Here is a 27,735-nt window from a genome sequence, read left to right as displayed (position 1 = left end):
GGAGTAAATTTGTGATTGAGGTAGCTAATATCTCATTAAATTCGAAAATTAATATTAGCCCTTGATTTTTTTGATCTTATGGCTATGATTTGTTCTCTAGTTATATGGTTAAGAGGTGTTTGCCATAGATCATGACCCTACACAAATATATGTGAACTAAGTTACTAAGATAAGTAATGATATGGCCAGATAATCTATACATGCACATATAGATACAGTCTTCGATATAGAAATAATTTCCACAAATCCAAACAAACAATCAAACAACGCTCAAACCCTAATCTCTGCTTAATCTATACATGCACATATAGATACAGTCTTCGATACCCGACTCGGATTGACTTGATCTCCTCCCATTCCGTTGGATCTGCCGCCATTTCTGCTTCGATCCGGCTGGTTCAGTCACTCATTGTTTCAATTGCATCCGAGACGTTGATATCTCGGGAGGAGATTATCTGGCATCCATGGACGCGATCGAGGAATTGTCGCAGCTTTCCGATTCGATGCGGCAGGCGGCGGCGCTGCTTGCTGACGAGGACGTGGATGAGACGCCGTCTGCTTCTTCTTCCAAACGCCCCTCCACTTTCCTCAATGTTGTTGCTCTCGGAAACACTGTGAGTATGGCTAATCACAGCTTCGTTGTGCCCCGTACTCGAAAGTGACTTAGACCTTCGTTGCTATGCAATACATCGGATCTGGAAATGTGATCTGTTATTTGAATTTGGAATCTAGATTGTGCACCTGTGATCTCATAGTTGGGGGTTATATGCTCTTTTGTGTTTGGATGTTTCATTCAACTGCTCAACTTTCTTTTGTATCTCATACGGAAGCTGGACTGCGTAGATCATGAATTTTGCCAATTACATGTATTGAAGAAGATTTGGATAGCTACACAAATAAATTCTATGTTGTTAGAGCTGATGTGCCTTTAGAATGAGCATTTATTTATCCAAGGTATGGGTAGGTTAACTTCAGTTCCAAATTCTAATGAGCAGAAGGGAGTGATAAAACTTTTGCCTCGTTTACAACCTTAGAGAAGTATTTTGACGCATCTGAAATTTCCCAGTGTTCTATATGATTTGAGTCATGTAAAGAGTCCTATGCAAGATGTTAGATGCATGTTATGGCACTCCAAGTTGGTAATAACTGTGTTCATTTCTCAGCATGATGAGGTCTCACATTAATTTTCGGCTATGCTTATCAGCATAATCAGTTTGAATTGGGCTGAAAATTTTGAACTATCTCTACCTTTTTCCTTATGCATTCATAAACTATTGAAATTCTAAATCTAGAATTTGAAATGATTTATAGTACTCCCTCTATCCAGCCATAAGTGAGGCGCTTCTTTTGGGCACGGGATTTAAGAAATTGATACTTAAAGAGTTAAGTGGAAAGAGAGAAAAAGTAGAGCAGGGAAGAGTGAATAAAGTAGGTAAGAGAATAAAGTTTGAGAGAGGAAATGTATTATTATATGTTAGAAAGGAAAATGACTCACCTATGGTGGGACACCCCCAAAAGGAAAGTGACTTGCTTATGGTCGGACAGAGGGAGTATAACTTTTCAGATGTATGTTTACTCTCATGTCAAGCTTAATGTCTTTAGTTTCAGAATTTATACAGGAGTCATGGAGTCATTCTATCGTAGGATAAAATAACTTCTCACATTATGCCATTCATGGTATTGTTTTTTCTTGTCCACATTCTTTACAACCCATATTCTTATAATTTGTGGAGCTTCCATTACTAAATAGTCAACATTCAAACCTCCCAAGAGACATATAAATATTACTCTCTCTGTCCCACAAGAATATGCACTTTTGGTTGAACACGAGTTTTAATGCACAATTGGTAAAGTAAGAGAGAGATAAAAAGAAAAACTAATTAAAGTATTGTTAGTGGAGAATGAGTCCCACCTCAATAGAGAGAAAAGAGATTCCAAAATTAGAAAGTACATACTCTTGTGGGACAGACTAAAAATGAAAGTGCCTACTCTTGTGGGACGGCGGGGGGGGGGGGGGGGGAGTATGAGATATTAGTAGGTTGAATTGCATGGCCAGAAATTTTTACGATGAATTTTCAGAAATTCTCAAGATATCACATTTCCTCTTTACTTCTGAACCTTCTGTAACTCCTTAAAGGTACTGATATACAGCTTTGAGTTTATGGATTTTCATTTTGCTTCTTCCAAATTTGAATACTCAAGTATGAGCATGATCACGTTCCATGAAACTTAAATGTGAAAAGCATGAACATGAACATATGTTTCTTTATTTCTTCTTAGCAAGCCCGTAACTAAACTGATAGCACATACTCTGTGTTAAATTATGACAAGGACTTTAATATAAGGTCAGAAAATGCCAGTGAAGATCTAAAAGTTTGTTATCAGATGGTTATGTCCCTGATTTGTCCATGTATGTGCGCTTCAGTTGTGTATGATTAGATTCTGGGGAGTGGAGAAGTAGGAACTTCTAGTGGGACTTTTTCTTATTGAGGTCGTACCATCGAATCAGATGATCCTTGGTCTCGTGCTTTAGCCGATGGCACATCTACTCAAGGTCTATTCAACTAATTTATTTTTGGAGTTTAATGACTCAATGTGCTTAAATTAAAATTTCAAGGTAGGCTAGCACCTTAGGCCCTTCTTGGTATGATGGAATGAATGAGGGTGGAATCGAATAAAGTTAGGAATGGAATAACAATTCCTTTGCATTTCCATTCCATTCTCTTCCCCATTCTATCACATGATCATTCCATTCCATTATACCATTCAAAAGAATGGAATGGAAGTAGGACCATTCCATTCCCTCCTTCATTCCATCATACCAAGATTGGCCTTACATTCTTACTAGGGTGAACATGTAGGGGCTGATATAAAATTGTTACCTTTTAACTTCATGACTTACTGGTTTGCCTGTATTTATGTTGTCTTTGTCATGGGATATCTTCTGACTGAGACATTTTTATCAGGGCGCAGGTAAGTCTGCTGTGTTAAATAGTCTAATCGGGCATCCTGCGTTGGTGAGTGTCATGAGCTCTTACTCATGATCATCTGTTATATATTAACATAAGAATAAGCGCTTCCTTCTTATTAACCTTAATTCTACAGCCAACTGGTGAAGGTGGTGCTACTCGTGCTCCCATAGTTGTTGATTTAACAAGGGATGCCTCCATGAGCAGTAAATCAATCATTCTGCAGATTGATAGTAAATCACAGCAAGTTTCTGCAAGTGAGGCCTTTTACTGAACTTTTAAGTGTAATGCAAAGTTAGGAGCCAGTAGGCATTCTATTCACAGACCATAAAAAAAGAATTCTATACTATCTTGGTTGTCTGATCACTCGGAGTCCATCCTTTTCATCTTTTGAACTGTCATAGGTGCTCTCCGGCATTCATTACAGGACAGATTGAGCAAGAGTTCAGGCAAGAGTCGAGATGAGATATATTTAAAACTTCAAACCAGTACAGGTATGTCTATGGAAATTATTATTTTTACCTATTTGTTTCTGGGTCTTTTCCATGCTGTTGCTTCTACTTGTTGAGCTTAGAGTACCTTGAATGTTTATATTAGTTATCTATTGTCTTCCAGCTCCCCCATTGAAATTGATAGATTTGCCTGGAGTGGATAAGGGGAGTCTTGATGATCCACTGGTAAGGATTAATTAAGGACATCCATTAGACTGAATTTGAGTATTTTCTTTTAGACACAGAAACTTGTAGTTTATTATCCTGATAGCCCATTTTCCTCCCTTACAGAGTCAATACGCTGAACGCAGTGATGCAATATTATTGGTTGTGATACCTGCTTCCCAGGCCCCGGAAGTGGCCTCAGCTAAAGCAATCAGAATTGCAAAGGAGCTTGACGGAGAATGTGGGTTTGCTCTGTTTCTCTTCATGATTTATAACATTCCAGAAAAGTAAAAACTAGGAAGAAATATAAAAGAGTTCCGTCTTCCGTCCAGTTTTGTACCTATATGTGATCAACCTATGTTTCTATTTCTTAGTTACGAGAACTGTTGGAGTTATTAGCAAGATAGATCAAGCATCTTCAGAACCAAAAGTCCTAGCTGCTGTGCAGGCTCTTTTATCGAACCAAGGACCCCGAAGTACATCTGATATTCCATGGGTTGCTTTGATTGGTCAATCTGTCTCTATAGCATCCTCACAATCGGGGAGCGTTGGTGCCGATAATTCCTTAGAAACTGCATGGCGAGCAGAGACTGAAAGTTTGAAATCTATACTGACTGGAGCCCCTCAAAGCAAGCTTGGGCGAGTAGCCTTGGTAGAGACCCTGGCTCAACAGATCCGAAGTCGTATGAAAGTTAGACTTCCTAACCTTCTATCTGGGTATGATATTGCTTCAAGCTTCTTGTCCTTGGTTTACCACTTGTACTAATATATCTTGAAGACATGTTCTATTTCTGTAAGCCACATAGTGAATACTTAATGTTTTTCCTAAGATGAAGTTGATGAACATAACTAGTATTTTTCTCCATCTGGAAAATGATTTATCTATCCCATGATGACATCTACTCCCTCCGTTTACGCAAAAATTGTGACAACTTTCTTTTTCGTTCCGTCTGCAAAAACTTTGCCACTTTCCTTTTGTAGTTGTAGTATCCACACAGCTCACAATTTTCACCATATAGTGAGACCCTTACTCCACTCATACACTACTAACCATTTTATTAAAACCTGTTTCGTCCACAATGTGGCTACTGTGTCATCCACAATGTGGCTATTTTGTTTTGTACAAAGATTAGATGTCATAGACATTTTCTTCTTTCAACATTTGTTTTGGAGTCAAATCATACGTCTATATTTTACATTGCTTTTTCTTGGTTTTTTTTCATTTTTACTGGTGTAACTGTTGTATTTTTCTTAAAGCATGTGACATTTTGTCACTTGCTCAAACATTGTCTGAGACTTATGAAATGCTGCTAGAATATGCCTCTATCTGCCAAATTTCTGATTGCACACTTAGTGAAATGGTTCTATTATGATTTACCCCTCCCATAGAAGATTGGTTCGCCCTGATACATGATTTTCTCATTATGTAATTTGATTATGGATACTAAAAAACTACTCTTTCTCCATTAGTTTGTTCGAGTATTGAATACATATATTGACCGTGTACCTATTCTGCATTTCCTGAAGGCTCCAGGGTAAGTCCCAAATAGTACAGGATGAACTAGTCAGACTTGGTGAGCAGATGGTTCACAGCTCTGAGGGTACAAAGGCTTTAGCTTTGGAGCTTTGCCGTGAATTTGAGGACAGATTCCTCCAGCACATCACAACTGGGGAGGTGAGATATGATTAAAGCAATTTTCTGATTAGCCCTGCAATTGTAGTATTGATTAACATTTTTAACTTGAATTGGAAGGACAAATTCCTCCAGCTTATCTTTGTGACACATAAATGCATCTAACTTATCTTATATTTTTAATGTGTTATATATGCTGTACACTATCTGGGTCAGTTAAAACAAGATCAATAGATGGAGCGTCAATGGTTCATCCATGGGCACCCACTTTAAAAGAATTAGTCAATTCTTTGCAGGGTTTTGGATGGAAAGTTGTTGCTAGTTTTGAAGGAAATTTCCCCAATAGAATCAAGCAATTGCCTTTAGATAGACATTTCGACATCAATAACATAAAGAGGGTATGCTTTCTACATCATCTCAACAATGATATGATCTGAAGTCTTATTTTTTGCTCTTTTACTCTTGTAAATCTCTCCAGATTGTTCTTGAAGCTGACGGTTATCAACCTTATCTTATATCTCCTGAGAAAGGGCTGAGATCTTTAATAAAGGGTGTTTTGGAGCTTGCTAAAGAACCTTCACGTCTTTGTGTTGATGAGGTATGCCTTGAATAATTTCTTTGTCTGTTGGATGATGTCCTAATTATGATCCAAGATTAAAGTGCCGTCTTTCTCAGATCAGAAGTCAGACCTTTCTTGGATATTGAACTTGATGGAAATTATATCTTTTTATCTGAATTTTGTAACTTGCACCTTGGTGTTTGCTCCACATGGTTTTGTTTCTACCCCCTTTTCCATTTTTTTCATGCAATGTCACTCTTCTGCATACAACAAGGCTACAATATTTACAATCATGTGAATAGGTGCACAGGGTACTTGTTGATATCGTAACAGCTGCTGCGAATGCCACACCAGGCCTTGGAAGATATCCTCCATTTAAGCGAGAGGTACATGATTGAGATGGAGCTATAGATTTCAACAGTTAATATTATGCTAATTGTTTCTTCTGAGTCATAGAATATATTTCTGCTTCATGTGTAGGTCATAGCGGTTGCCTCAACTGCTCTTGAAAGCTACAAAACTAATGCAAAAAATATGGTAGTAGCACTTGTTGACATGGAACGCGCATTTGTTCCTCCCCAACATTTTATCCGATTGGTGCAGAGGCGGTATGCTTAGCAATTTGATTCAGTTCTGGACCATTTGCAGTTTTTATCTGCCTTTCTTTAGATTTTTGAGAAATAGTAGGAGAAAGTATATTGATAATAAAATTAGTTTGATCTTTTATTTGTTTACTTTTGTTGGTTTCTAATTGTGCAGAGGTAGTGGAAGAAAATGAGTTGATTATCAAATTTACTTTTTCTATATTTATTGTGTTTAGTTGGCTTTTTGTAATACAGAATTAATTTGATTTTTCCTTTCTTGATGGTCATATTGAATATTCTTATAGTTGTTTCTTTTGATCATTCTTCCAGGATGGATAGACAGCGGCGTGAAGAGGAGCTGAAAGGTCGATCTTCCAAAAAGGCTCATGAAGCCGAGCAGTCCATGTTAAATAGGGTATGTGATGCTTTCTTTGTTACTCTTTCCTTTCTTTCTCCTTTTGAGGGATACTCAAATTGCATTGTCCTACAATATTGGTTGCAGAAAGTTTCTTAAACTTTATGTTCTGATTTAACTGTCTTGGTTCCTTATTCAGGCAACAAGTCCTCAAACTGGAGGCCAGCAGAGTGGGGGTGGCTTAAAGTCTATGAAGGACAATAAATCTAGTCAACAAGATAAAGAAAAGGATGTGCAAGATGAACCAGTCCTAAAAGTTGCTGGGCCGGAAGGGGAAATAACTGCAGGTTCGTGCTGACTTTTTATTTGCAGTTTTACACTTCTCATAAACCAAAGGCTGCATGTCACCCTAATATGTCGATAAACCAAAGGCTGCATGTCACCCTAATATGTCGTTTATTTGGCATCTAGATGTGGTGATTCCATAGGTTTTTGTTTATGTTTTTGTTATTGTTTTTATCATTGTCTCAACACTCAGGTTATGGTTTAGTGCAACTTTGATATTTGATAAAATTTTGAGAATGCCCTATTAAAATTTGTTTTGGCTCATCCTTGCACAGAATTTTCTGACTAGTAAAGCAACTACTGATCAAGAATTTGGTGTTTATGCTATTTTAAATCGATGGTCATTTTAATTGACCACTTATATGGTAATTTCCTGGTGTTGTCTATTGGATTTATCATTTATACGGAAAACTAGCATATTCTAACTCATTTTAAAATTTTGGTTTAAGTTTCCATTAGGGATTAATTTCCACTTTTTTCAGGCTTTTTGTTGAAGAAAAGTACCAAAAACAGCGGGTGGAGCAAAAGATGGTTTGTTCTGAACGAAAAGACTGGAAAAGTGAGTCCCTTCATGGTTTGGATGTATTGGAATAAGATCAATTATTCCATGTTGTGATTAGATCAATGGGAAACAATGCTTCCTTTTTTTTTCCATCTTTTAATTGTGGGTTGCTGAATAGAAATACATTTTTCTGATCCAACTCCTTTTAGCTTGTTATGTATGAACTTTCCTGGATCGCAGATATTCTTAAACTTGTGGTTAGTCGATATTTCTAATAGGTGAATAGGTATATGCATATATTCTTAGTTGGTTTTTCTACTTCTGTGTTCTGACATTGAACTTATTTAATTACTTTCAGTAGTTCAATGAAGAGTTTCTAACAGCAAGTAAAAGACGTTCTTATTTGATGAAAAAAAATTGTGCTTTTGTTTATAATTATGCTCCGTTCTCTGGTCACCTTATGATGTACCCTGCTGATTCATTATTTTCTTGGATCTCTGCTGCAGCTTGGATACACCAAGAAACAGGAAGAACGGCATTTTCGTGGTGTTATCACTTTGGAGGTACTTACTGGTCGTGTACTGCATGTCTATGAGCCCCTCAAATGCATTATTTAGGAAACCAACTTGTATATTATGGTTCGTATTATCAGGAATGTAACCTGGAAGAAGTTTCAGAGGAAGAAGAATCTCCTCCTACAAAGAGTTCTAAAGACAAAAAGGCAAGTGGTCGTGATGCAGGAAAAGGACCCAATCTTGCATTCAAGCTAACAAGCAGGGTTCAGTATAAGACTGTTCTTAAAGGTTCTTTTAATTTCTTGTTCTCATGAGGTATTCTTTTCGTTAAGAAGTAAAGATTAAAACTGACTAGAACTTTACTCATTTCTGCAGCTCATAGTGCTGTTGTTTTGAAGGCTGAGAGTATGCAAGAAAAGACCGAGTGGTTGAGTAAGTTAAGAAATGTAATCAGTTCTAAAGGAGGTCAAGTGAAGGGTGAAACTGGTCCTCCAATGCGGCAAAGTCTTTCCGACGGATCTCTTGTAAATAATTTGCTTACTTCTGCACATTCCAAATGTCTGATGCATATACGCTCCTTAACTGGTTGATATTTTCTGATTGATATGATGTTAATGTATTGTTGTTACACTTATTATGCGAAGTCCTGTATGGAAGAAATGTGATTTTTCAATAGTCTATCTAATTCCTTGTATTGTCACTGGAGTATCAGATCTTCTCTACATTTGCACGACAAAGCCCTGCTTACTGATCTTACTGTGGTTGCTTTGACTAGGATACAATGGCCCGAAGACCTGCAGATCCTGAGGAAGAACTTCGATGGATGGCTCAGGAAGTGCGTGGTTATGTTGAAGCTGTTCTGAACAGTCTTGCTGCTAATGTTCCAAAGGTTGGGTTTAATATTGAAATGGTCTTTTGGCTTGGAGTCGTCAAGCTCCCTTGTGTAATGATTGTATTGCAGGCGGTTGTACTTTGCCAAGTAGAGATGGCAAAAGAAGACATGCTTAATAAACTGTACATTTCTGTCAGGTTAGTGTCATTTCCATGCTAGAGTTGTTCTAAATAGTAGTGAAATATTATGTGTTGATTTTCAATCTCAGTTCTCATATTCATGATATGGCTTGATTTAAATTGGAATTGTAGTGCCCAAAGCACAGCTAGAATAGAAGAGTTGCTCCTCGAGGACCAGAATGTAAAGCGCAGGCGAGAACGCCACCAGAAACAATCCGCTCTTCTCTCCAAGCTTACTAGGAACTTAAGCATTCACGACAATAGGGCAGCAGCAGCCTCCAGCTTCTCCAATAACGGAGCAGGTATTTTTTGAAGAAATTATCAATGACTATCTTAACTTGCAGTCAGGGTTTCATTAGTCCCGTCCCGTCTAGTATCTTAATCTAAAAAATTTGTGGTTGAAAAGTATTCTAGTAGGAAACTTGCGTCGTTCTAAAATGTTTGTGGATGCATAATAATGATTTCAAAATAAGTAAACAAAAGGCAAGGGCAAAAAATGATGTAGTTGCTGAATTAAGATCTTGCAATACAATCCTCATGTGAACTTATTATGCGTCCCATACTAAATTGAGCAGAGAATAGTCCAACTGCCACGGGTCCATCCTCAGGCGACGACTGGAGAATGGCGTTTGATGCTGCTGCCAACGGTCCAAGTGATTCGTATGGGGATTCTAGATCCAATGGTCATAGTCGAAGGTACAGTGATCCTCCACAAAATGGTGATGTGAGCTCAGGGGCAAACTCTGGTAGCCGTCGCACCCCTAACCGACTGCCACCTGCTCCTCCTTCATCCAGCTCTAGTTATAGATCTTAGAATATGAGGGGGTGATTTCGACGAAAAATCTGTTCATGCATTCTTACGAGTGGTTGCTTTATTTGTGTGACGAGCCACTCTGATTGATCTGAAATCTAGAATTGGTATAGTTCTGTAGATAAATACTCCACGATTGATGTGTCATTTATGTTGCATTTTTTGTATCGGCCGTTGCCTTATATTGAAGTTTCTATACTCGGATGTAATGTGTGTTCTCTTCAAGAGAATATTAACATTTTCTCTATTTTTACACCCAACATCTGTCACGAAATGAAACCAACATCTCTACCTATTTTAATTCTGCATTTACATTTGTTACCATTGTGTTCGGTTGTCTAAGATTACTTATCCTCAAATTGTATGTATAAATTTATTAAGATTTGTCACAGCTTAATGCCAATTCTTATAATTTAAGACTGACATTTTCTGTACCAAAACTTATCTAATCAATTGAACTAAATATCAACTGCAATATTTTTCCCAAAGCTCTATGCACTCCTTTTTGGCACTATTAGTCCATTATTTAAATAATTTATTCATCGCCACTTCTTAAAATGTTTTCTTTTTCTAGTTTTCCATTTATTTTCTTCTTTTCTCCAAAGATATGAGACCGGTTAACTTCCTTGTCATGCTATTCTGCATTTAATCTTTTATGGAAAATAAATATGAGAATAGTGACATGCCCTATTCCCAACAGCTCCTTACAGAAGATTTATTAAATCATGTCTAAATGGATATCAAACCATATTTAGAGGTCAGGTACTATTGATGTGGGTAGTTAAAGTATCGATTTTCAGAAAGTATAATAATGTGTGATCATTTCCTAGCAAGTTAAGGTAATTGTCTTCTTCAAAAAAAGGAGAAATAAATTGTGAATTAAACCTCTCACATTAACAAAGAGGGTAAACCATCAATGCAAGATGATTCTCTAATCAAATCAGCACTAACTAACCCCTTCTTTGCTTCAACTATTAAGTTAAATTTCAAGAAACACACAAACTCAGAATATCTCTCCTCTCTTATCCAAGCAGAGAGAGTGGGTGAGAGAGAGAGTGTGAAGATTCTGCAACACACACAAACACAATGAAAGGCAATCAGCCAAAGCCCCTGAATGGAAAGCTAATCTTGAGCTGTTTTTTCCTCCTCTTTCTCTTCTTACTGATAAAGAGACCAACATTCCCATATTCCTCTGATAAACTCACTTCATATTTTTCAAACACATGCACCAAAATCCCATCTTCAGTATTAAATACATTAGTTTCTGTTTGTTATATTCTGTGTCTTCTTTACGTTTCTGTTTGTCTCGATTACACAATTGCTCTATTATGTCACAACAAACTGGAATCAGAGCCAGGTTTTCGAACTAGGGTTTTTGAATTCCGCATCTGTTAGGGTTTCTGTGTTAATCGATCAAGATGTCCGCTCTGAACGTGAAGGTCGACAAATTTACCGGGAAAAATAGTTTTGGTCTATGGCAGATCAAGATGTGATCTTTGCTGAAGCAGCAAGGGTTGTGGGCGCCGCTAACTGCAAAGGGAATAGCGAAAAAGGCAGACGAGAAGGATGACGAGTGGATAACCCTAGATGAAAAGGCTCACTCGACAATCATGTTGTGTCTGTCTGATGATATTATCATCGAAGTCGCTGATCAGGAAACTGCGGCTGCCCTCCGGACGAAGTTGGAGAGTCTATACATGACGAAGTCTCTAACCAATAAGTTGCCCCTGAAGCAACGTCTGTTCCGATTACTCATGCAGGAAGGTACGCCCCTTCGGGATCATGTGGAACCTTTGAACAAAATTTTGCTGGATTTGCATAATGTTGAAGTTAAAGTAGAAAATGAGGATGCTGCTTTAATTCTGCTAGTTTCTTTGCTTGAGTCGTTTGAGAATTTCGTTGAGTCTTTTATGACTAGGAAAGAAACTCTGTCTCTGAAAGATATTCAATCTGCTCTCCACATCAGAGAAGATAGGCAACAGGCAGCTAGTTCAGCCACATAAAGTCAGGCGTCGGGATTATCTGCTACGGGTACGGATCAGAAAAAACCTGGAAAGAAGAAGTCGAAATCAAAAGGGGATCGAAAGGTTTCTAACCCGGCGACATCTGCATATATTGTAGAGAACCAGGGCACTGGAAGTATGATTGTCCGAAGAAGAAAAAGAAAGAGGGCAAGAAAGGGGTGGTCAATGGTTCAGCAACTGTGGCAGAAGCTGACGACTCAGATTCTGAAGTAAGCCTGGCGCTAGTTGCAGATGACCAGCCACACAACAACGATGTGTGGATTTTTGACTCAGGAGCATCGTACCATCTGTGTCCGCACAGAGAGTATTTCACCACTTACGAGCAGATAGATGGAAACAATATTACCATGGCCAACAGTGCTATCTGCAAGGTGGTTAGCATTGGCTCTATCAGAATAAGGACGCATGATGGGGTGTTCTGCACCTTGAACGATGTCAGGCATGTTCCACAAATGACAAAAAATCTGATATATCTGATTACCTTTGACAGTAAGGGATTCAGCTTCAAAGGTGAAAGTGGAGTAATGCATATTATGAAAGGTTTGAAGGTGGAGTAATGCATATTATGAAAGGTTTGAAGGTGGAGTAATGCATACTATGAAAGGTTAGAAGGTGGTTCTGACAACATTGAAACGGGTTACCTTGTATATTCTGAAAGGTTCCATCATGACAGGCTCTGCTGATATTGCATCATCCGGGTGAAGAAAGTAGGTACTACTGATAATCCTGCTGATATGTTCACCAAGCCGGTCCCGCAGAGCAAGTTTCAACATTATTTAGACTTACTTAACGTCATGAGTTGTTAATTGCCTAAGGAGGGCAAATCTGAGGCAAGGAGAAGTCTGTTCATCTGGCATTGTAATGATGCGTCTCCAAGGGAGAATTCAAATCAAGTTGGAGATTTGTTAGTATGCCTTGAATCTGTATAGATTATGTTTCCTAATTAGGATATGATTATGTTTTCGAATTAGGATAGGATCTCATGTGTGCCTATTTATATGGGAGTAGGACACATAATTCTGTGATCTGAGATCCAATCTGAAATCTGTAGCCACAATCTGAAAACACTCTGAATAATATATGTTCTCCGTTTCCGTCCGTGGACGTAGCCAACAACGTTGGTGAACCACGTAAATCTGTGTCTTCTTCACGTTTTTGTTTGTCTCAATTACACAATTGCTCTATTCTGTCACAAAAAAACATATTCGTGCGGGTTTGACCCAAAGCGGACAATATCAACTAATACGCTGACGCCGACAATCCTGACAAGTGGTATCAGAGCTAGGTTGGCGTTGGGTCTGGTCTGAGAGACCCATGTTCGAGTGGGGCCGACGATCTTGACAAGTCCGAGTCAGGCCCGTAATGTGTCTCGATGTGGTCTCGGTTTGAGGGGGAGGTTTGTTGAGTACAAACCAATCCCACATCGGAAATCTGAGGGAAGTTGGAAGGTGTATATAATTCTTGTCCAACCCCAATTAGTTTAAGGCATTTTGGGGAGTGACCCAAAAACAAATCCGTGCTGGTTTTGACCCAAAGCGGACAATATCAACTAATACGCCGACGCCGACAATCCTGACAAGTGGTATCCAGGTTGGCGTTGGGTCTGGTCTGAGAGACCCATGTTCGAGTGGGGCTGACGATCTTAACAAGTCTGAGTCAGGCCCGTAATGTGTCTCGATGTGGACCCATGTTCGAGTGGGGCAGACGATCCTGACAAGTCTGAGTTGGGCCCGTAATGTGTCTCGATGTGGTCTCGGACTAATATGCCGACGCCGACAATCCTGACAAGTGGTATCAGAGCCAGGTTGGCGTTGGGTCTAGTCTGAGAGACTCATGTTCGAGTGGGGCCGACGATCCTGACAAGTCTGAGTCGGGCCCGTAATGTGTCTCGATGTGGTCTCGGTTTGAGGGGGAGGTTTGTTGAGTACAAACCTATCCCACATCGAAAATCTGAGGGTACCCAAAAGGCCTCAAACTAATTGGGGTTGGACAGGAATTATATACACTTTCCAACTTCCCTCGGATTTCCGATGTGGGATAGGTTTGTACTCAACAGCACCCGTCTCTTGAATCCTACCACGTTGTGTATGACACCAAGAGGAGTCAAGCTAAACAACTCCACTAGATTGGGATGCAAGAGCAATGCCAACAAGTGTGTGATCCAAGACACTCCAAATGCCGGCTTGCTATAAAGAGCTTGCCTAGTTTTGTGTATGAGACACAGTGGGATCTGATCATGGTGGATGAACCCACAGGTCACAGGATACAGCGACTACTTTCCCGGGAGGATGAGCGCTGATGAATCCGCGAGTTTCTGATGTTAGTAAATGCTGGTAGAGAATAAAGACTACGACACAATGAATTTACGTGGTTCGATTTACTGAAGTAAATCTACGTCCACGGGAAGAAGGGAGGGCAAGATTGTATTGCTTGATCTGGGATTCCAGCTTACAACACAGACTTGCTATATGATATTTTATCTCTAGAGAGCTTCACCCCTGTCTATCAGATCTAAGTTCTATTTATATATTGAACTAAGATCGTGGCTTGCATCACCACCCTAAGTCGTGGATGTCGTGTAGGTCATGGCCTAAGATCGTGGATGTAGCGTAGGTCATGGCCTACGATCGTGGCCTGAGTTGACACCACGTGGTAGTGGGTGTGTTGGAAGTTGTGGAAATCCTGTATGGGTCCACTAACTCCTTGTTCGGTCGAATACTGAGACCGAACTGCTTTGGTTGCCGATCTGAGAGTAGAGCTTGACGCCGACCTGAGAGCAGAGCTTGATTGGTTGGCTTTTACCGAGCTGTAGGCTGAGGCCGAACTCTTTGGTAATGCCGAACTCATACTCTTCCTTGGGCTTTGGGCTGATGGGCCGTCTTTGCTGTTGGGCTTGTTTAGTACGCATCCCATCAAGCGCCATCTACACGGCTGGGTTGTTGGCCAGGAACAGGTTGGACGGTGACACTGATGTGTTTGTGCATGATATTAATAGGCAGGTGGAGGATACATTTTCTATGTCTTTTCTCTGCAAGGGTTATATGGTGGAGGAGAAAGAGCTGATGAGGCATTTCAATATCCCAAGTCATAAAAAAACCAGTGTAGGAACACCATTTTGTCCCTAGTTTGATTGCTAAAGTTTTATCATCCTTTTCCTAGTTTCAGATAAATCATCACACATTGGATGATTTTATCGAATAAAAGTTTTTATCGGTTTTCAGTTGCCTTTATGATCTTGAATTTGATTTTGTTTTATTGGTTATTGTAAAAACTTTTCTACCGTGAAAAACACTATATATAATCTCACTTTATATGTGCAATGCAAGTGTTCTTACGTTCCGGATAGTTATTGTGAGAACCGTTCTATCATTAGTGCAATCGTTTTTTACGTTTCTCGCTTTAAGAAAGTTCTTATTTGAATATATTTAGCAATCATTTATAGCTTACCATTGATGGCTTGATTTACATTCACTCACATGAAGCTGCCAACTGATCATAGGGGATTTAATGGTGATGGATGGAGCTATAGTTTTGATTCTTTCCATTTAAGGCATGATCAATCTGGTTGCAATTATTATTCAGTTATGGCAATAGTATCACGAGATAATCACCTCTTCTCACCGCTGTCTCACCTTAAATGCTTCACTTTTCCTCTCACGGGTTGTTTCTTTAAACACACTATAAAAACACATGCATTACATTGTATTCAAAATCAAGTCTCGTTTTAGTTTGGAATTTCCATAATGTGGGCTGTTTTAGCTTTCTTGTGCTTGTCAGCAAGAGCAGCATTTTCACAGCCTAATAGCCAAGTTCCTACCTTTTTTATATTTGGTGATTCTTTAGTTGACAATGGCAACAATAATGGAATTCTCACTCTGGCCCGGGCTAATTACATGCCTTACGGCCTCGACTTTCCTCAGGGAACCACGGGCCGTTTCACCAATGGCCTCACTTTTGTCGATGTTTAAGGTGCACGACATGCTTTTCCTCAAGCACAACTGGTCCTTACTCTTGTTTAACATCAACTGATATTGTTGCTCTCTTTCCAGCTAAATTGTTGGGCTTCCCCAACTATATTCCTCCCTTTGCTGCAATTCGTGGCCGAGCACTGCTTCAGGGTGCAAATTATGCATCTGGAGTTTCTGGGATCAGAGATGAAACTGGAAATAATCTGGTGTGTATAACGTTGTTCATAGCTTTACATTATGTTTGTGAAGTAAATAACATAAATCCAAGAATTTTTTTTTGTCAGGGAGACCACATTTCAATGAACCAGCAGGTAGATAACTTTGGTAGAACAGTGCAGCAGCTAAGGCGATTCTTCAGAGGAGATGGGAACGAGCTAGCCGCCTATCTCAGCAAGGCCATCTTCTACTGCGGATTGGGAAGCAACGACTACCTCAACAACTACTTCATGCGCGATTACTACTCAACCAGCTCCCGCTATACACCAAAGGCTTATGCTGAATCCCTCCTCCAGGATTATGCCAGACAATTAACAGTAATCTTTTTTTCATCACACCATTTTCTTGATAGTCTTTTTTGTTCGTTTGACCATGCTCGTGCCCGTATTTGTGTGCAGGCGCTCTACAACTTGGGAGCACGGAAAGTTATTGTGGCAGGAGTTGGGCAGATAGGGTGCATACCCTATCAGCTGGCCCCGTTACAATGGAAGTGGAAGCAGGTGCAACGAAGAGATCAACAATGCGATCCCCCCTTTCAACAGCGGTCTCAAACAGCTGGTGGATCAAGCCAACAGAGGTCAGCTGCCAGGGTCGAGATTCGTCTACCTTGATTCGTATTTCAGCAGCCAAGACCTTGTCCAGAAGGCCAGAACATACGGTATGGTACACTTTTTGCATTCATAGGCGCAATACGAGACTAGTTTTATAAGAGAAAACTAGCAACAGATTTTGATAAGATTGCAATGTGGGAGTGTAGGATTTGATGTGGTGGACAAAGGGTGCTGTGGAGTAGGAAAGAACAATGGCCAGATAACTTGTCTTCCTCTCCAAACTCCATGTGATAACAGACAGAAATACGTATTCTGGGGCGCGTTTCATCCAACTGAAGCTGCCAACATTTTGCTTGCAAAGAAGGCTTATAGTTCAATGTCTAAATCTTTTGCTTATCCCATTAACATACAGCAACTGGCTGCACTCTAGGCCATGATTCTAACTTGATTTTTCCGAATTTCTGTAACTTCATGTCTTTGTAGTGAGGAAACATACTCCTCTGAACTCCAATCTTTCGTCTTCTGTAACATTTGCTACTGTTGTGCAACATTTGTTGAGTTGGAATTTAACCAATGATTCATTCAAGAATAGTCCTGCTCTTACAGACTTTGATTTCAGATCCAAACAAAACAACAAGAGCTGACACAAAGAAGAAATCACGTACAAGACTAGAACAAGATCATAATTTGGCATGCATATTTGTACTTAACAAATCTGGTTATTGAAGGTGGCGCAGGAAGGAAGTGGTAAGGGATGAGTAAATGAGTTCATTAACTTATTTGGCAATTTCAAATGTATTAAAAGCTTAGGTTTCGAATAAGTACTCCATCTGTTAAACTGAAGATAATCCACTTTCATTTTTAGTTTGTCCCAACTAAGATGATATACTTTATTCCCTCTCTCTTATTTTATTCTCTTCACTTCACATACAAAATAGTGAATATCATTATGTTATTTTATTCTCTTCACTTCACACACAAAATAGTGAATATCATTATGTTGGAATATACATACGTGAGTTGTCACACATCAAGAACGGAGAGATCAACATAAATACTCCATGAGTTGTTCGAATTAAATATATAGTGTATTTGGCTCATGAAATTAAATTTCACAACCCAATCCAAGATGGATAATTATATCATAATTAGTTATGATCAACCCCTACAATCAAAATAATCTCACAACTCAATTATATATTATATCTTGATAGTATTTTATTTAGAAAATCGAACGTCACAAATGAGTACTCTATAATAAGTTGGGAGGTGCAGGTGAGATAATAATAGGGGTGGCTATGGCGGCATCATTTATTCCAACATCATACAGTATATCGCATGCCAACACTTACTACAGTCCTATGCTTCTCTTCCCTCTTTCTAGAATAACGATTAATGAATCCTCACATAATATTAGACACGGATTATAGGAGAAATAAATGGCCCAGTAATGTTTATCAACCCACAATCATAATGCCATTTTGATAAAGATAATTGAGTAAAAACAAGGGTATGTTGATGAAATATCCGGATCAAAAAGATTTAGCAAAGGTTAGATCCAAAAAAATCCTGTTTCAATAAGCTACTTTGCAGAATAAAGTCAAAGATAGACTAGAAATCGGGAAGACAAAATCAAGGAACCATAGGAGTCCAAGCATTATCTTCTTCACTTGAAGCACTTGGCATCCAAGAGTGCTTCACCTTCAAAAGGCTCAGCATCTTCAATCATCTGACTGACGCGTTCTTTTTGGGCTTCGTCGTTGATATCTACCTTGACCCAATCATACAGCTCCATATCGTAACATTCATCAACAACAAATTTAGGGATTTCGGTCCCTCGGAAAAGCCACAGCCCCTTCACCTTAAATGGTGCCTCGTTACCAATAATGAGCATCTTCCCGAATGCATACTTGCGTGCCAAATCCATTCTCTGCAGAAAACCACCGACCTTGTTCATGGTAACAAAAGAGACAGTGTTCTCATCATTGTATTTGTAATCACAGAACCAAAGTGAGAATCCTTCTGGATCATACATGTCCCAGAACCCTGCGCAAGAAATGAGCTTCGATGATTAAACAAGAAGGCCACAGTCTGATTGTCAAACTGAGATTACGCATATAAGACACATCATGTAGAGGGTACAAATTTACGATATGCTTTTACTCGTCCAGTCACAGATAAACTAGACAAACATGCATGGGCGCACACAGACAATATGACACAGACACACTGAGGCTCCTAACATCACAATAAACAGAAGAAAGAAATTCTAGGGGTACATAGATTACTCAAACATACTTTACAATCAAAAATCACCAAAGACTAGTTAAGCACAGCAAGCAAAGTAAACATATGCTTGGCTGGTTAGAGTGATTACCTTTAATAGCAACCTCACGGAAATTGGTCTTTGTGTTAGAGTACAGCCTCTTCCAATCATCTAGTATCATCTTACTAGGGGGCAAAAGATCCAATGGATTCTTTGCCTTAGGCTTGGGTGCTTCTTCCTCTGCTACTTCTTGTGGCTTCACTTCCTCTTTCTTAACCTCCTTTGGCTTGGGCTTTGCAGGCTCTTTTGGTTGAGTGGGTTTTTTTGATGCAACTGGGGGAATAGATTCCGCTTGTTTAACATCGCCCAAAATCTTCTTAAAAATTGGTTGATTAACCAAGGTCCAGAAGTATCTTTCCACGTGTGGGAATTGTGATGTAAAGCTCTTAGTCATGATTGCCTTAAATCCGATGCTGAGATTACATATCATGACAATATCAGCAAGTGTAACTCCATGTCCAACCAAGTATGTATTGGAGGCAAGATGAATGTTCAGTGCTTCAAGAGCTCTCTTCAACGTGGAAACTGCAACCTCCTCAGCCTGTGTACAACAGGGGAAACAATTATGTCAATAATCCATCATGATTCATCCAAATGAAAACTTTTTCGTGGCGGAGAAATGCACAAGGTACAGAAAGATAGTCATTAAATTGACATACTGGAGGAAGATAGAGCCCGTAACCAAGTCGGGGGTACAACCAACGCCCTAGATTAGCATCAATTTCAGTAGCAGAAAAATCAATCCATTGCTCGATGTGCCCCTAAAAGATCAAGTAAACAAAAACACGAATATAGTAATCAGATCCCCAACTTCAATTATAAAATGAACACATTTGTGCAAACCAATTATATATACTTTTCGACTCTACTCTACAACCAAAAAACAATCACTTACGTAATCAATCAACGTAGAGCCATATAAGGTGGTATCAGGCTTCAATCGAGCCACTGTAAACATGCAAGAAACAGGTCAGCATAGACCAGAAATCCACAATTAAAGCAAATAAAACGAACAAGAGTGCAAGTACCATAGCGTGCAATAGCATTGCTTTCAAATATCGGGCCATCAGGTGTTTCAAGCACAGGAACCTATACCAACAAAATGAAAATCAGAGAGCAGAATAGGTTCAGCTTGATCAGTAGTAGGGTTCTTCTTTACACTATATCATACCTTTCCAATAGGATTCATCTTGAGAAATTCTGGGGTCTTGTTTGACACACCCATCTCAAAATTCTTTGCCAGTTCAACCTTCACACTGTTGTATTCTGCAGTAACAAGTGCCTTAAGGGCATTTTTGTTCCCACTCGCGGCATGCAAAACCTGTACAGAAGAAGGTATAAGATCACAAGCTGAAACAACAATAAAGAGAACACACCAACCTAGATTCAGCAGTATAGAGTGACAACAGATATTCTTAACTTAGTGTATATTCCTCTAGCACACTGATAAACATCCTGTGGGACACTAAGGCTACTTTCTCAATACAAGCCAACAACTCCCAGGTAAGAAAGAAACATTTTTAAAATGCTGTGTTTCTACAAGATGGCAATGCATGCAACAGTATCGACTCACAGATACATTGATATATTCTTCATTAATCGACTAAAATGGGAAGTTGCACAAATTCCTAAGGGGGCATTTGGCTTGGCAGATAGCATAGATAATATTGATATTTAATAGGATAAAATATGATTGGATTATTTAGGTTGACAATTGTGGGGTAGATAAAATAGAAGCACTATGACTAAAATGTAAACAAATAAAAAAAATGCACAAAATTGAGGACAAATTATTAATTGCAATGATATTTGTGGAACTTTTTATTTAAGTTATTTTATCAATCATTTCTTAAACAAAAAACCAGTTCTTAAGAGAAATGTCAATAACCGATTATACAAATTCAATTTTGCAATCACTAAAATCAAATTCCGGAAAAAGAGCATTCCCTAATATACCACAAATTCAAACTCAAAATAATCGATCTAGTTTTCAACCAATGATCCAATGCTTCATAGATCTGCCGCAATACAACACATATAACTAAATCTGAAACAAGAAATAAGAAATAAAACTCACCAGAGGCATGGCTCCGCGCGATTAAAAGAATCTACAAAAACAGCAGCAAATAATAAATACAGTACTTAAAAACAACAAAAAAATTAACAGCTGGAAATGACGAAAATGATAATGTGCACTGAAATAGCGAAGGGAAAGAAACGGAAACGCAAAATTGCAAAAAAATCACCTGTAGAGTAACGGAACCGGTCGACTCTGAGCAAGAGTGAGGTGTAGATAAGCAAAGAGAGGTTTAGGGTTCTCTCGAAGCTTCTATTTATATTGTTAGCTAATTTGCAACGTCGGTGCTACTAGGATTTAGGGGACGGTTACACTAGGTCTAAAATTTTAAAAGTTGATTATAAATAATGCATCTAACATTTAATTTATTTTTTAAACATGTTAAATCCAATTTTAATTAATTAAGTAGATCAAAAAATTTTATCAAAAACAACAAAATTAAAAGTCAAACATCAAATTTATCGAAACACATATAATCATTACTTTCTCTTCTATTCCATTTCATCTTTTTTGATTCGGCATTGTGGCATTCCATCTCCACCGGCGGTATATCTTGGATTTCTAATTTTAGGATGCGACATTTAGGCTGCGTTTGAAATACGGAATTGGAATTGGAATTGGAATTGGAATTGGAATTGGAATTGATGGAATTGAATTGTATGGAATTCCAAATCTTATGTTTGGTAAAATGAAGTAATTGATATGAAATTGAATTTGAAGAATTTATGCATACACACTATATACAAAATACACTCACACTCACATTACACAAAATACACACACTACACACATTTCACACACTTCACGCACTACACACACTACACACATTTCACACACTACACACATAATACACATTTCACACATTTTACACACAACACATATTGCACACACTTCACACACTACACACACTTCACACACTTCACACACTACACACATTTCACACACTACACACATTATACACACTACACACACTACACACATTACACAAAATACACACACTACACACATTTCACACACTTCACGCACTACACACACTACACACATTTCACACACTACACACATAATACACATTTCACACATTTTACGCACAACACATACTGCACACACTACACACACTACACACACTTCACGCACTACACACACTACACGCATTTCACCCACTACACACATTTCTCACACTTCAACATTTCACATATTTCAAGCATAAATTTTTGAATTTTTTTTTGTTTTTAGATTTTTGTCGATCAGAACCGAACTGTATCGAAAAATTAAAATTTTTCAAAAAGTTTAAACTGAACTAATCAAAAAACTAAAAACTGAACCAAATTTGAAATTTCAGTTTGTGAATAGTGTATGTATAGTGTGTTATTTTATAGTGTGTATTTTATGTGAAATGTGTGTAGTGTGTGTAGTGTGTGAAGTGCATGAAATGTGTGTAGTGTGTGAAATGTGTGTAGTGTATGTAGTGTGTGAATTGTGTGAAGTATGTGTAGTGTGTGAAGTGCATGAAATGTGTGTAGTGTGTGAAATGTGTGTAGTGTATGTAGTGTGTGAATTGTGTGAAGTGTGTGAAGTGCATGAAATGTGTGAAGTGTGTGAAATGTGTGTAGTGTGTGAAGTGCATGAAATGTGTGAAGTGTGTGAAATGTGTGTAGTGTGTGAAGTGTGTGAAATGTGTGTAGTGTATATAGTGTGTGAATTGTGTGTAGTGTGTGAAGTGTGTGAAGTGTGTGAAATGTGTGAAATGTGTGTAGTGCATGAAATGTGTATAGTGTGTGAAGTGCGTGAAAAGTGTGAAATGTGTGTAGTGTGTGAAATATGTGTAGTGTGTGAAATATGTGTAGTGTGTGAAATGTGTGTAGTGTGTGTGAAGTGTGTGTAGTGTGTGGAGTGTGTGTTGTGCATGAAATGTGTGTAGTGTGTGAATTCTGTGTTTAGTGTGTTAAGTGTGTGTAGTGTGTGAAGTGTGTGAAGTGTGTGTAGTGTGTGAAGTGTGTGTTGTGGATATATAGTGAATTTATCTAATTTTATGACTATTTGGAATTTAAATTTTCTACTTTTGATATATAGAATTCAAATTGTGGAATTGGAAGATTTGGAATTGCAATTCAATTCCAAATCCAAACATTTTTGTGGTGCCAAACATTGGATTTGAAATTGAAGGCTCCAATTCCAATTTCAGACCTCCTAAACATAGTTACATTGATTTGGAGTTTATAAATTTGACCGATAATTTTGTCTTTCCATTTTATTAGTTGTGAATGTCTAAAAATATTTTATTTTATTAAATATGAATATAATAGTTACCCACTCTTTGAAAGTAACTCTTTATGAACATATACTATATTCAGTCAAAATTCCAATTATTCTAAAAAGCAAAAAAAAGAAAAATATAACTATACAAATAGATAAAATAAATTTAAAGGCTACTACTTTCGTCCACCAATATAAAGCCAGGTTTACCAGACACAGATTTTAAGAAATATAATTAAAAGTGAATGGAAATTGGAAAAAGATAATTAAAGATGAGTCTTCTTTTATACATTAATTTTGTAATAAAATAAAATGTAAACGAGATAATGCTAATAAAATGTAAGGTCCATTATAAAAAAAAGAACAGTAAAAAACAAATGGAACATATATTGGTAAACGGTCAAAAATAGTAAAAATTGGACGATTATTGGTGGTAGATGAAACATAAAGGTAGGAATATTATTTAATACTTTATTTGTCTCATACTACTTTCACTTTTCATTTTAGGTCGTAAATTTAGAATCATGTAATTAGTGTTTTAAGTGTAATAAGAAAACAGTTAATTAATTATAAACCATAATCAAATACTCCATACTTCTTACTTAAAATAGAAATAGTATAAGTAGTTTTGGACAAGTCGAAAAAAGAAAAATGCGAGTAACATGAGATGGTAGTATAAGTTATTTGAACAAAATTTGAGTTATTTTTTAAATAGAAAATAAAAATATATAATAACTATACTAGATTAAATACTTGATTATTTTGTATAAATAAGAATATAATACTGCAATTAGCATAAAAGATTTGAGTAAATTTTCAATTTATTTTAAAAATATAAAAGAACCAATATAATAAATATGTTATAGATAAAATACTTCTTATATACTACATAGGAATATGTATTACTTATAAAATAGAAATTAAAATAAAACGTAGCAAATGAGAAACCTCGGTCTGGAATTGAGACAATGTCATATACTGCCATTGCACCACAAAGGCTATATATGTTTGAAAATACATAAAATTAATACTATGTCGGTTCCGATTGAGGTGGTTACAGTTTGAAAATTAAATTAACCAATAGTAGGAGTATAATTTTGGGCTAAACTGATTATTTGGATTTTAAACATGTACTCACTCATTTCGCCTGACACATAGTATTAAATTCTACTTCCGTACCATAGTAATAGGAGTATATCATGTTTAGTTTGGCACGAGTTTTAAGAAATGTAAAGAAAAGTTGATTGAATAAGTTAATGGAATATGAGTTCCACTTATATATACACTAGTTCTATAACAAAAAGTGAGTGAAATAATTTATTGAAATGTAGGGCCTACTTACCATTTATGATAAAAGTGAAATATAATTTTTATTGTGGGACGGATCGAAATGGCAAAACAGAACTCTTATTGTGAGATGGAGGGAGTATTATATAGAAATTGAGGAAAATCAGTTCAAATACATAGGATAGGGTGTAAATTTAACTGAAAATATTATACTCCGTACGTAACAATTCTTTGACTCCCAAACCCAATTTTACTTGGCCCTACAACATTTATAGTACTTATTTTTTTAATTGGGCTATAAAGCATCGTACAATGAGAATATTAAAAACATTACTAGTACTTTTTTTTTGTTTTTCCAAACAAATTTATCAAAATGACTTTTTCTGAAAAAATAATTCATATAAGATGGTTTAAATAAGGTGAGGGTTATGACGTACCTAAAATCACGGAAAATCACAGAAATATAATAGTACTAAGTACCAAAGATCGGACTCATTCAAATATATCATAAAAATCCACTAAATAAATTATAAATAATTTAAACACAGAAAATTACATAAAAACAAAACATGCAATTAATGATCGATCTATCTGTCTATATAAAAAAGAAATTTTAATTAATCATTTTTGCAAGCATCATACGAGTGGAGTGTTGTTGGCTTTAAAAATGTCTTTTTTATTAACAACTTCAAGATAAAAATTATATTTGTTTTTAATACGAAATATATAGAAGAAACATACAATAAATAAAATAGAAGAGAATAACTAGGTAATTATTAAAGACGGTTTTAAATTTATGCGATTCATAATAAACTTAAGCCAAATCAGTAAATTTGAATCGATCAATCCCAACGCGAACTCAAATTAATAACATTAAATGATTTAAATATCACACAATCCTATTGCATTCATTGAATCTTGTATATAAATCTTGTTCACAAATCGGAAAGGATCCTTAAAAGTTTTTTGGTAAGTCTTATTAAGTGAAAAAATGGCATATTTTCAGAATTAGTCAAAAATATTTATTTAATATTTTGACTAAATTAAAATGCTTCCCTTTTTCTATAAGATTGCGTTCAAACAAAATAGAAAATATCTTAACATATTCCTCAATTCTTTTTTATAACATCTCTCGTTTCATTCTCTCTCTCAGACTAAAATTGTTGTTAGGTTTGTATGCGTATGTAAGTATGGCGAACAATGCAACGTCGACGTATGATTATACTCGTCATGAAGTGGACATTGTGGCTAAAAAGATGAAGATAAATTCGATTATACTGATGAGCCTTGTATTGTGTCTTGTCCTTTTAGTTGCTCTTTTATGTGTTTTCCTATATAAGTATAAGAAGGCACAACGGAAAAAAAGCGAGGATAAAGAAGCCGGCTTAGTCAAGTTGTTCGAACCAGATGAAGAACTCGAGGAAGAACTATCCGGGTCCAATGGGACTAACAAGCTTATTCTCTAGCCCGATCGATTATCCACTAAATATTCATGTTTTATTTATTTATTTTATTCATCTACTTTTAATATCATGTGTCATATTGTCCGTTATGAAAATTTTGGTTTTTTTACATATGAAGAGACTGGTTGAAGTTTAAGCACATAATGTTTCTATTATATACTTATTTTATTCTAAAAGCAATAATGTACTTATATGTTCCTCACAAATTTTGAATTCATCTATTTTTAATATCATACATAATGTACTTATAGAAAAAAAATCAACAAAACAAAAATTTTGAACAATTTACACACAAAATTTGTGTTTTGTTGATTTTTTCTAGCATTTATTCAAAATTATGTTGAGAATACTATATATTTTCTAAAAAAAATAATTTAAAATTGTGACTATAAGTCACTTTCTATTCTTAAATTGTAAAAGTATAACTTAATTTAGAAGTTTGAAAAATAAGTTTTCTTCTTTTCGTTACCTCTCCGCATCCATTTTCCTTACTAACAAACTTTTGAAATTGAGAAATCACGAGACCTTAAATGTTTAATATAGTTATAAATATTGAAGCGTGACCTGTCTTGAATGGTTAAGTAGCTATAAGCCTAGAACCATTTACACTATGCATTTTGTACATATATAAAATAACTTCGATATTTATATACTTATTTTAAATATGCATTTATTGCTGTAGGATCCATCTCTAAATTTATAGAAAACCAGTATGACCACGAAACCTAAGTAACACATTAATTTGGTGTTCAAAAATAACTTCTATTGGTCCCCAGTGAATTTATTTTACTATATATATGCAGAGCTCAATAATGTAAATAATTCTACTTACCCTCTTTTGTGCGTCTCTATCATAACTTTTACAAATTGGTCTCTGTCATAACTCTTACAAAATGGAATGAATGGACCAAAACAACAAACATTAAACGTGAAATTAGTAGTTGGTGCTAGTTAATGAAATTATAGTTTACCTAAGTTTACATTCTTGATTATTGTTCAAGCTATGATTTGGTCGTACTCTTAGATATAAATTATAATCATATAGTATGAAAGATCGTTTCACATGTATGAAAGATTCAAATAAGACAGTCGGAATAATAATATGTGAAAATAAAAATAATAATTCAATGTATATAACTCATATTCTTAGTTGTGCTCTTTTGCCATTTTACAAACAATATAAATATTGGTAGCCACTTTAGGAAAAACAATATAAGTATATACTTTAAATCAATAAGGATGTATATTTATATTAGTAATTATGTCTAATTTAAACATTTGTGATGACAGACACATAAACTAAGAGCGCTCAATCTTATTTTGCTATCCCAATTATCATTTCTGATTATATATAGCCACCTAATCAGGTCAAAGAAACTATTGTATGGCGGAAATAAATTTAAAATTAAGAACCTATTAATTATATATGTGTTTGAATTTGGATATATATTTTCTACTAAAGTACTAAAAATTTATCCAAATTACGATAAGGTTAACTAGTTTATTATGGACAATGATGAGTTCAAAAAGTTTAACTATTTTAACATGAAAAATCTTAAAAATTTGCTAAAATAATACACTGTGCTTGAACACTCGAATTTTTACGGAACTTCTTTATCATCAAGCTTAG

The 27,735-nt window shown here is 36.6% G+C and overlaps 2 protein-coding genes and 1 pseudogene across 3 annotated transcripts; 2 read left to right on the top strand and 1 right to left on the bottom strand.

Annotated features, from left to right (window-relative positions):
* The first annotated feature begins 220 nt into the window (after positions 1-220).
* Positions 221-10,187, top strand: LOC121805808 (dynamin-2A-like). 2 transcript variants are annotated; one of them, XM_042205815.1, is made up of 22 exons: positions 221-614; positions 2,967-3,017; positions 3,106-3,226; positions 3,374-3,463; positions 3,585-3,646; positions 3,752-3,866; positions 4,000-4,342; positions 5,153-5,300; positions 5,555-5,656; positions 5,737-5,856; positions 6,120-6,203; positions 6,298-6,425; positions 6,732-6,816; positions 6,956-7,103; positions 7,584-7,660; positions 8,110-8,166; positions 8,256-8,406; positions 8,494-8,642; positions 8,894-9,007; positions 9,080-9,147; positions 9,262-9,431; positions 9,705-10,187. In XM_042205815.1, exons 1-22 carry the CDS (start codon positions 465-467, stop codon positions 9,941-9,943), a joined length of 2,772 nt encoding a protein of 923 aa, XP_042061749.1. In that variant the 5' UTR covers positions 221-464; the 3' UTR covers positions 9,944-10,187. The 2 variants fall into 2 exon arrangements, with proteins under 2 accessions (XP_042061749.1, XP_042061750.1); XM_042205816.1 differs by having other exon boundaries at positions 491-614; positions 2,967-2,973.
* Positions 10,188-15,698: 5,511 nt separating this feature from the next.
* Positions 15,699-17,285, top strand: LOC121803048 (annotated as a pseudogene).
* An 865-nt stretch (positions 17,286-18,150) lies between these two features.
* On the bottom strand, positions 18,151-21,396 carry LOC121804857 (elongation factor 1-gamma 2-like). Its single transcript, XM_042204555.1, has 8 exons — positions 21,272-21,396; positions 21,103-21,133; positions 20,197-20,346; positions 20,054-20,114; positions 19,921-19,973; positions 19,685-19,786; positions 19,077-19,566; positions 18,151-18,745 (listed from the first exon to the last, which is right to left on the bottom strand). Exons 2-8 carry the CDS (start codon positions 21,109-21,111, stop codon positions 18,366-18,368), a joined length of 1,245 nt encoding a protein of 414 aa, XP_042060489.1. The 5' UTR covers positions 21,112-21,133; positions 21,272-21,396; the 3' UTR covers positions 18,151-18,365.
* Positions 21,397-27,735: the final 6,339 nt, after the last annotated feature.

Source organism: Salvia splendens, chromosome 5 (assembly GCF_004379255.2).
Source record: "Salvia splendens isolate huo1 chromosome 5, SspV2, whole genome shotgun sequence".
NCBI lineage: Eukaryota > Viridiplantae > Streptophyta > Magnoliopsida > Lamiales > Lamiaceae > Salvia > Salvia splendens.
Note: the sequence above shows the minus strand (reverse complement) of the source record. Positions and strands in the feature narration are given on the sequence as shown.

Excerpts from the sequence above, each read along its gene's own strand:
- LOC121805808 (XM_042205815.1), top strand. The coding sequence starts at position 465 with ATGGACGCGATCGAGGAATTGTCGCAGCTTTCCGATTCGATGCGGCAG. Across the intron at positions 5,657-5,736 it reads ACATCAATAACATAAAGAGG|ATTGTTCTTGAAGCTGACGG; the intron begins GTATGCTTTCTA and ends AAATCTCTCCAG. Across the intron at positions 7,104-7,583 it reads GGAAGGGGAAATAACTGCAG|GCTTTTTGTTGAAGAAAAGT; the intron begins GTTCGTGCTGAC and ends CACTTTTTTCAG.
- LOC121804857 (XM_042204555.1), bottom strand. Across the intron at positions 19,567-19,684 it reads ACGGGCTCTATCTTCCTCCA|GCTGAGGAGGTTGCAGTTTC; the intron begins GTATGTCAATTT and ends TGTTGTACACAG. Across the intron at positions 18,746-19,076 it reads CCGTGAGGTTGCTATTAAAG|GGTTCTGGGACATGTATGAT; the intron begins GTAATCACTCTA and ends TTTCTTGCGCAG.